The 9,190-nt window shown below is 53.8% G+C and overlaps 1 protein-coding gene across 6 annotated transcripts in view; it reads right to left on the minus strand.

Moving 5' to 3' along the window:
- Positions 1–7,919, minus strand: part of Stab1 (stabilin 1) — a 26,902-nt gene extending 18,983 nt beyond the window's left edge. For 5 of the 6 annotated variants that reach the window (XR_002821191.1, XR_002821192.1, XM_023715764.1 and 2 more), the window contains exons 1-9: positions 7,773–7,919; positions 3,088–3,224; positions 2,689–2,804; positions 2,373–2,458; positions 2,236–2,305; positions 1,818–1,913; positions 1,445–1,555; positions 1,060–1,256; positions 97–227 (exon numbers count right to left, since the gene is read on the minus strand). Coding sequence is in view for 4 of the 6 variants with exons in the window: in XM_023715764.1 (XP_023571532.1) it covers positions 97–227; positions 1,060–1,256; positions 1,445–1,555; positions 1,818–1,913; positions 2,236–2,305; positions 2,373–2,458; positions 2,689–2,804; positions 3,088–3,224; positions 7,773–7,853 (1,025 nt within the window). In the remaining 2 variants the exon portion in view is untranslated. Of the gene's footprint in view, positions 1–96; positions 228–1,059; positions 1,257–1,444; positions 1,556–1,817; positions 1,914–2,235; positions 2,306–2,372; positions 2,459–2,688; positions 2,805–3,087; positions 3,225–3,476; positions 3,553–7,772 lie in introns of those variants that run through there. The other variant, XM_023715763.1, reaches the window with a different exon arrangement.
- Between the last annotated feature and the right edge of the window lie 1,271 nt (positions 7,920–9,190).

A 9,190-nucleotide genomic window follows, 5' to 3' on the forward strand; every position in this document is an offset into this window, starting at 1 on the left:
ACCTATCCCTGCAAGGCCCCTGGACCAAGTGTGTATGTTGCCCAACCCATCCTCTCTGCTCCACTCCCATGTGTCCCCTGAGCTTCCTCTGCCCACCTGGTCCTCCCTTCGGGAGTCACTTGGCAAGTGGCTGACTTGTCGCAGGAGTGGGAGAAGCAGTAGGCAATGCAGCCCGCGGAGGCATTGCGGTTGATACTGACCAGGCCTGGTTGACACGAGCAAATAGCCTGTACAAATTTCAGGGGTATAGGGGACTCGGGTCAACAACTTTTGACACTGCCAGTCAAGTGGAAGACCCAATACTATTATGGACTACTGGATTATTTTGGAATATTTTGTTGAGTTCACACACCTATAATATTTAAATGATGGGGGGCCGGGGAGATGGCTCAGTGCAATAAGCACTTCTCTGGCAAGCACAAGGGCATGAGTTCAATCCCCAGTTTAAAAAAAAAAAAAAAAAAAAAAAAATATATATATATATATATATATATATATATATATATATATATAAATGATGGAACTAAACAAAAAAGGGGATATAGATGAATGACCATTTTGTATCTGTGTATTCAAAATGGTTAGGATAGATATATAGCTACATTCTCTTAATTCAAGGAATAGAGGGATTTGACCTAATAGTGTTTGTAAATAGGATATCATGTCTGCATCTTGTACAACAAATAACCACTAGGAAGGCAGTATGCAACGTGTTAATTATTGAAACTGTCCTACCAATTTGATTTGAAACTGTCTCATTGCTATTTATTTCTCAATAAAATTATGGAAAAAAAATAACAAAAAGAAAAAACAAAACAAAACAAATTGCAGGGGCAGGAGGGGACATTGCCCCCATCTGTGACAATCTGGGAGAACTATTGGCATGCATCCCATTCCCCCATAACTGCCCTCCCAGAGTGGGACTGTCCTCCTCTCCCATCTCTCCCCATCAAACAGGGTGGCTGTGGCTCTCCAAGGGCCTGTTCCTTGCCCAGGGTCCCACAACTGGAGTGGGTGGGAAGGCTGTGGGGCACCCTCTCCTCCAGGGCCCTGGCTCACCTTGCCTGGCCTCTGGTACAAGCACGTGGTAGAGTTGCGGGGGCAGCCACCAAAGTTGGTGGTGCATGGGTCCCAGGGCAGACACACCTTCCCATCACCATGATAGTTCTCAGGGCAGTGACACTCAGCCTGTCCCTCATGACTCACTGAGCAGCGGGCGATCGGGGAACAGGGTGACGACTGGCAGGGGTCAGGAGCTGCCAGGGCAGAGAGCGCTCACGTGAGTGGAGCACCCAGGGGCCCCATCTCCTTCACAGCTTCCACCACATGGGGTGACCTAGGCCTTGAGGACTGGACCCTTATCCCTCCATAATCACCCGGATCACATTGGCTGAGGTTTAAGGGTGCCTTCCCTGTCCCCCCATGAGCTGGGTTATAGGCTCACCTAGGCATCTGCTGTCCTGCAGGGTGTAGCCAGGCAGGCACCTACAGGCAAGAGCCTCTGGGGAGCACTGAGAGTTTGGGGGACATTTCAGGGCCTGGCAGGCAGGCAGCTCTACGGAGGGAGAAAACAACATTGCGAGAGTCTGGGGCTGAGATGCGGCGTAGCAGCCATGATCATCTGCCCCCTTAACTGTGCAGTTCTGAGCAGGGCACCACCTTCTCTGAGTCTTCAGACAGTGGCAGTCCCAGAAGACAGCCCTGTCCCTGTGAGGCTGAGCACAGGCCTGTCCTTCTGCAGTCACCCCATCCCCCACCCCCAACCCCTTCCTGGCCAGAGAACCCGCTGTCCCAGGCTGCCCCAGCTGTGTGCTCACCTTGGTTGCAGCGGGGTCCAGTGTACCCAGCAAAGCACAGGCAGCTTCCATCCCCCCGTGGTCCACTGCTGCACACGCCATGCACACAACTGCACTCTGGAAGGGGCACAGGGGTAGGTGAGACTCCAGCTGCACCAAGCCACACGCAGGGATGTGGGCTTCCTGCCCCCCCACCCCCATGGAGAACTCGGTTCTACAGGTACAACCCGAGAGTTCAGAGCTGTGCTGCAGGACTGCAGGAGAGGGTGCTGAGGAGGCACTGGACCCAGCCTGGGATTCCAGGAGAGCTTCCTGAAGGGGGCCTCTAAGAATAGCAAGGCCCGGAGTGTGGGCTTAAGGAAGCCAGGCCTCTTCCCTGAAGGGGAAGTGTGGGCTGATGTTGGGGGCAGGGGAGGCAGGGGTAGACTGGCAGCCTCACCCATCTGGCAGTTGGCTCCAAACCGGCGGGGGTCTCGGCATTCCTGGCAGGCTGAGCCACTGAAGTTCTCCTGAGGGATACACCAAGTCAGTGTTGCCTCTCCAAGCGCCCCTACCCCAACCTTGCCCGGGCCTTACCTGGCACACACAGGTCCCGTTCCCAGCCATGCCATCCAAGCAGGTCCCATGGCCATTGCATGGGGCCTCAGCACCCCCGGGGCACTCTGTGGATCCCAAGAACTCAGCTCTGGCCTCAAACTCTCCATTTGCCCCTGCCCCAGCAGCCCTCCCCCTACCCCAGTCCGGGCACCCAGGGCTGCAAGGCTGAGCCAGGCAGGCTTTTAAAAAGTGGTCTTTGAATGAACAAGGTGGAAGGACACAGGAAGCTCCTATAGGTGGGAACCCAGAGCTGACTCAGGGCAGGTGTGGGCAGAACCAGGCAGACCCCTCGTACCATAGCACTGGGAGCCCCAGTAGCCAGGGCAACAGGCCTTCTGCACCACATCCTTCCAGCACTCCATGCTGCAGCCACTCATGGACAACAGCGAGTCCCCTAGGTGCACCTCGTAGCTGGTGACAGAGGGTACAGAGAGGAAAACAGCAATCACCTGCAAGCCCCACTCCACTTCCCAACCCTGGTTCCTGGCTCTCACACCACCTCTACTTTCTCCCTGGCCTAGAGCTGAGCACAGGGCCTGGCACATAATAGATGCTCAGAAAACAATGTCTGCTCCTTACCTCCCTGGAGGACACAGAAATTTGTGGGCGAGTCCTTTCCCCCATCCTGAGGGCCTGTCCCTGCCACCACACTAGATGTTTTTGGAAGCAGGCTAGGATGGGTGGGGGTCCATACCGGCAGTTCTGGGATTTCTTCTCTGGGAAACGCTGAAGAAGCCAGCCTGAAGGACACATCCACTTCTTGACAGCGCACGAGGTACAGGGTGTGTGAGTGATGAACTTGGTCTTCACATCGCAGTGCTTGGACCGCACCTGCATCACAGGTGGGACATGGGTGAGGGGCCCAGGCCCACGTTCAGACTCACCTCTGCCCTGAGGCAGGCCTTGCACCTTCCCAGGCCTCAGGTGCCCACCTGCTCAGAGGAATGCAAAGATGAGGAATTTCCAGCCCTGAAACACGTCCTTGTCGGGCAGTTAATGCCACAGCACAGCCTGGTGTCCACAGCCCAGAACCCTGAGTCTACGCCTTCTGACAGAAGGAAAACCTTTTCTATGTTGTTGTACCTCAGCCCACTTCAGGTGAAGAAACTGTAGCCTAGGCTGGTGGCCTTTGCCCAAAGTCACTCCAGAGCAGGGTTAGGAATCAGGGACTGGAATTTACACTCCCAGCATAATGCCTCTCCACTCAGTCCGGAGACAAAGAGCTGCAAACCCAAGAGGTGGGCTGGTGTGAGGATAGTAGTATGCAGCGGGTCTGACCTATGTCTGCACTGAGCCCTGACAGGCAGGGACCCAGGGCCCACAGGACAACAGCAGCACCAGCTGCTAAAGGGACTGGGAAGACTGGGCAGCGTCTTGGAGCAGGTGACAATGACTCAGGACCTCAAGGCTGCACGAGAGCCAGTCAGGGGCAGAGGAGCATGTGCCCATGCGTAACAGACGGTGGTCTGGGGGGCAGCTGGCAAGGGCTGGTGGCCAGGCTGGAAGTGCCCTCATACATCTGGGCAGGCCCAGAACTTGGTTTGTGCTTGAAACTATAACCACGGGAGCAGGGTGAGATGGGGCAGGTGAAAACAGTTCCCTCGTCCTCTGCAGGAGCCGAGGCAGGGACAGCAAGGATGAGTTTGGGGGGTGGGAAACGTGGCTTGGTCTTGCCTGGTCCTGCAGGCCCATTAACTGGCTTGCCACCACTTTTGGAAGACCTAATAGGGCTCCCGCGAGAACCTAAATGCCTGGCTGTGAGAGTAGGGGGCAGAAGAATGGTGTGTTTTGGTGGGTGGGGCAGTTGAGGGCTGGAACATGGCTTAGACAGGCTGAGATGTACCCGTCTTGAAAATGCTGAGCATGCTGTGGTCCAAAAGGAGTGAGCCCAGAATATCCTTCTTGGAACAAATTACAGATGTGTGGCTCCTCAAAGCAAGCAAAAAAGAAAAACAGTTTCCCCAGCACGCTCCTCTGTGAGCATGGGCCAGGGCCTCTCCGCGGATGGCTGTGATTTGGCCTTTTCCGCCCGTGCTTCTGTGGTCTACAAGAGGGAAGTTGCTGAGAGCAGCCTTAGAGGCTGGCTGCGGGGCTGGATTATTGTGGTCTCATCTTTTTTTTGTGTGTGGTCTCATCTTTGGTGAGCCAGCAGGCTACAAGGGAGTTGAGTAACTAGAGGGTCAAGCAGCTGCAGGCTCGGGGCAGTCTGCGTGGGTTCCCTCAAAGCCACCTGGGGTGGAGGGGCAGGCTGCTTTGTCTGGGGACCAGCACTAGAGGAGACTCTTGTCAGGCCTGGTGAGGCCTGGCTCAGGATGGAGAGGACAGCACTGGTCTTTTGGGGCCAGGGGCCAGGCAGGAAGCAGGAGCTCGGTCAGCATGTGTGAAGCTGTGATGGATGGATAAGCCAGCTCTCTAGGGGCCACACCCACGGCTGGCGCTCAGGCCCTGTCCACCCAGTCACCGGGCAGCAGCGGCAATGGCCGGAGCCCGCAGTCCTGTTGGTGTTGCCAGGTGGAGCACGGCTGGAGCACAGCCCAAGGTCTGAATCAGATCCCCTTCTTCCTGGGCACCTCAGGACCCTTCCCAGCCTGAGCCACCATGCGTCTCCCCCCACCCTCCCACCCCCAGTTCAGAGCTGAGTTTACAATACCTGTTTCCCACAGACATTCTGCAGGGAACGCTGAGGAGACACAAAATAGTGTGTTGAGGAGAAGGTAGAAGAAATGTCCCTAACTGGGACCAGGCCTCTAAAGACTTCCTGGGCTGACAGCCCAGAATGAGACTCCCCTCCAAGAGGAAGGGCACCTCAAACCGCTTCCCTTACTCTGGGTCAAAGCAGGAAAGGCCAGGGCCGGGTCCTAGCCACAGCCCCTCTCTCTGTGAACCTAGATGAAGACCACAGGCATGTGTCCAGCACAAGTAGGATCTGGATAGGAGGCTTGGGGTGGACAGCTGCCAAGACCCTGCACAGGAAGCTTGCCCTGCCTCTGCTCTGTGACCCAGGGGATGTTCTTTCAAACCCTTGGAGGCACTGGTCCTAACAGTCCCCAAGGTTCATGTGCTACCCTGGGTACCAGGAGGGCTGAGGAGAGGCTGAAGGTGAGATAAAGCCAGCATTGCTACACCCCTATCATCCACAAGGGCCCCCAGGCCTTCTTTTCCCTGGCCTTGGGAGGTGGAGCCCCAGCCCCAGAATGGACATAGAGGTGTGGGAGCTATAGGTCTCTCACAAGGAAAAGACTCAGGGCCTGCCAAATAGCTCAGTGGAATAAAGCACCTGCAAGCAGGCACAGGAGCCGAGGGTTCGACCCTGGGGCCTGCTGCACTGAGACAGCAATTGAGACTGGGCGTGGTGGCACACACCTGTAATCCCAGGTCTTGGAGGCTGTAAACAGGCAGATCACTATGAGTCTGATCTAGTAGTAAAACCCTGAACACCCTTAAAAGGAAAAGACTCGGGGCTGGGGAGATGGCTCAGTAGAATAAACGCTTGCCTGGCAAGCTCAAGGGCCTGAGTTCATTCCCCGGTTCTGCAAAAAAAAAAAAAAAAAAAAAAAAAGGAAAAGACTCAAACACCTGACTGATTCAGTCTCCTTTGCTAGACTATGGTGCAGCGGGTGTTCTCCTTAGCTTGTGGGAGTGTAAACTCGTACAGACACTATGGACATTACTCAAAACCTAAAGCTAGAAAAGAAAAAAACCTAAAACTAGAAATTCCATTCAACCCAGATAGTCCCTTTTAGGCATCTTCCTGAATGAGTTACAGACATCATATTACGCTGATCCCTATCCACCCATTTACAGAACAGCTCATAATAGTGACATCTCAGAAGCAGCTTAGATGCCCATCAGTGGATGCACAGCTAAGGAAGTGTGTATTTATACGGAACGGACTACCACCGTGCCACAAGGAGGACAGACTTGAGTCCTTTGTGGGAAAATGGGTGGAACTTGAGACCATAATTTTTATTTTATTTTTTTAATTAATTTTTTTTTCCCCCTCAGAACCAGGGATTGAACTCCAGCCCTTGTGCTTGTCAGGGAAGCGCTTATTCTACTAAGCCATCTCCCCGGCCCCTACATGGTTTTTCTTTCTTTTTGTGGGGCGGTAAATTAAGCAATTCCTTTTTTTTCTTTTTCTTTGGTTTTTCTTGTATAAGTAATATAATATATAAGGAGCAAAAAGGCAATACAAAAAAGACAAAATGTTATTATAATCCAATATGGCCACTGTATCTAAAAGTGAACCTTGATTTAGTGTAATTGTCTTTTTTTTTTTTCCTTTGGTGCTACTGGGGATTAAACTCAGGACCTTGACTCTACCAGGCAGGCGCTTATGCTGCTAAGCTATATCCCTGGCCTGTCTCATGTGATGTGGTGATGTGATCATATATATATATATATATATATATATATATATATATATATATAATTTATTTATTTTTCTTTTCTGCTAGTAGTTCGGCTATTAGTCTGTTTAGGACAATTTATTTTTTTTTGTACCAGGGATTGAACTCAGGTATGACAATTAACTTTTTTTTTTTTTTTAGGACAGGGTGTTCAGGGAGTACAGGGTCTCACTGCATAGATCGGACTTACAGTGATTATCCTGTTTACAGCCTCTCAGGTGCTGGGATTACTGGCGTGTGCCACCACTCCCAGTCTCAATCACCATCTCACAGGACCTTGCTCAGGGGCAGCACCCCACGAGGATATTCTGTCTCCACACTGGGGTGCAAGGGTCCTCCCAAAGCTGGAGCAAGGGCTAGGTCCCTACCTAGGGGAGCTGAATGCTGGCTCCTGCATCAGAGCACCTGCCCGTGTGGGGGCCCAAAGCAGAAGGCCTGGGGCAGGCGCATGGGTGGGAATGGGTGGCCCCACGTCCTTGGCAGGACTCAGCTGCCTCACTGGAAGAACAAGACTGCCCCACGGCTGTGAGGATGCAAGTGTGGCCCTAGCCTGGTCAGCCGCAGCATGGAGGCGGGAAATTTTCATCCCTAGCTATCTGTACCCAGCGGCATTGAAGGTGGACCCGTCCCCTCCCTAGATGTAGCCAGAGCCCACTTGAGTGTTCCTGGACCTCCCGATGAGGCCAGGCAGACAGACCTGGTTCTGTGTCCCTCCCTCACGGGACTAGGGAGCCAGGAACAGCTGCTCATACTACATGGCTGGCTGAGCTAAGCATGGCTAGAGGTGGCAGGCTCACCCCTACCTGCACCTCAATGACAATCTTCAGCTTGCGCGAGGCCACCCTGGCCTCGTGACCTGGGTCTGCAAGCTCAGGTAGGCGCTGGGGGTTCCTTGGACCCCCAGGCCCACACCCCATCTGCCTTCGTTCAGTCCCTTCCCACTCCCACCCTCCAGTGCAGGCTCACTCACCTTCTGTCCCCAGATGAAGCTGGAGCCTGACAGCCAGAAGGCTAGGAGGCAGAGCAGGAGGCGGCCCCTGGGCTCTGCCATGGCTGGCCGCCTGCTGTCCAGGACAGAAGCGCCACTGAGGAGTGAACTCCGAGATCCAGGCGCAGGACGGGGCGGGCAGGACGGGGCGGGCAGTCGCTTTAAAAGCTGCCCCCACTCACCCCCACAGGAACCTGCCAGGATTTCCTCCTGCGTATCAGCAGCCTGCAGGCGGAAGGGAAGGCTCTGGCGACTGACCCCTGCGTGGATGGCCTGGGCCCCTGCTCAGGGCTTCCGGGCCCAGGATGGCCCGGCATTACCATCTGGAAGCCTGGCCCATTGTGAACCACCTGCCTACTCTCTAGCAGAGATGCTGAGGTACATTCAGATGCAAATATATGAGCTTCTCCCATATGCAGAGCTCACCACTTTCATTCTGAGGTTCTGGGGTTTCAGGAAACCCAGACTGGTGTCTTGCTCTTGCCTCAGATTTCTAGCTGAGGGGGATGTGTATGGCCCCACCAGCCCAGCCTGCACCCTTCCTGACCCCTACATAATTCATACCTGCTTGCCCTGAGCTGGCCTGTACCCAGCAGCTGCCCCAGTGGCTTCCCTCTGATGCCACACAGCAGGAGGCCCCTGATGCCCCACTCGGCTGAAGCTACTGTTTGCCCGGTGGCTCCCCAGGCCCATGTGCTCGGAGAGTCTCCAGTAAGGGTGTGAAAGGAAAGCAGCTGTTGTTTGCAGACCCATGCTAGCCTGGCCAACCAGATCAGTGTGTTGTGGCCTTTCGATAGGTCAGCGGCACAAGCAACTGCCTGGTAAGTGCAAGGTTTAGAGTTTGGTTCCTAGTACCATTAAAAAAAAAAAATCTGTCCTTTGTTTTTTTTTTTTTTGCTCCTCGAATGCCTTCAGGGCACTTTTGGCTGGCTGCAGGGTTGTGGGGATCGAACTACAACTACCTGAGGCTGACAGCTTTGTGGAAGCAGCCACTTAAAGAACTGAGCTAGGGCCAGGCCCCCTGTCCTTTGTTTTTGAGACAGGGTCTCACTTTGTAGTCCACGCTGGCCTTGAACACATGGCCACCCTCCTGCCTCAGCCTGAACCCTGAAGTTATAGATATGCACCACCATGTCCAGTTTCAAGTTGATCTTCATAGCAGATTGGTATGTGGCATGTACACTGCTTTGAGATAGGGTCTTGCTAAATTGCCCAGGCTGGCCTCAAACTTGTGATCCAGCTGCTTCAGCTTTCTTCATAGCCGTAATCACAGGTATGGGCTACTGTGCTTTTTAAAAAAAAATCTTGGGGCTGGAGAGATGGCTCAGTGGTCTAAGGCACCTACTTAGAACAAGCTTGGCAAAGCATCAGGGACCGCGGTTCAATCCCCCAGCACCACA

Source organism: Octodon degus, unplaced genomic scaffold (genome assembly GCF_000260255.1).
Source record: "Octodon degus isolate 3935 unplaced genomic scaffold, OctDeg1.0 scaffold00043, whole genome shotgun sequence".
Lineage (NCBI taxonomy): Eukaryota > Metazoa > Chordata > Mammalia > Rodentia > Octodontidae > Octodon > Octodon degus.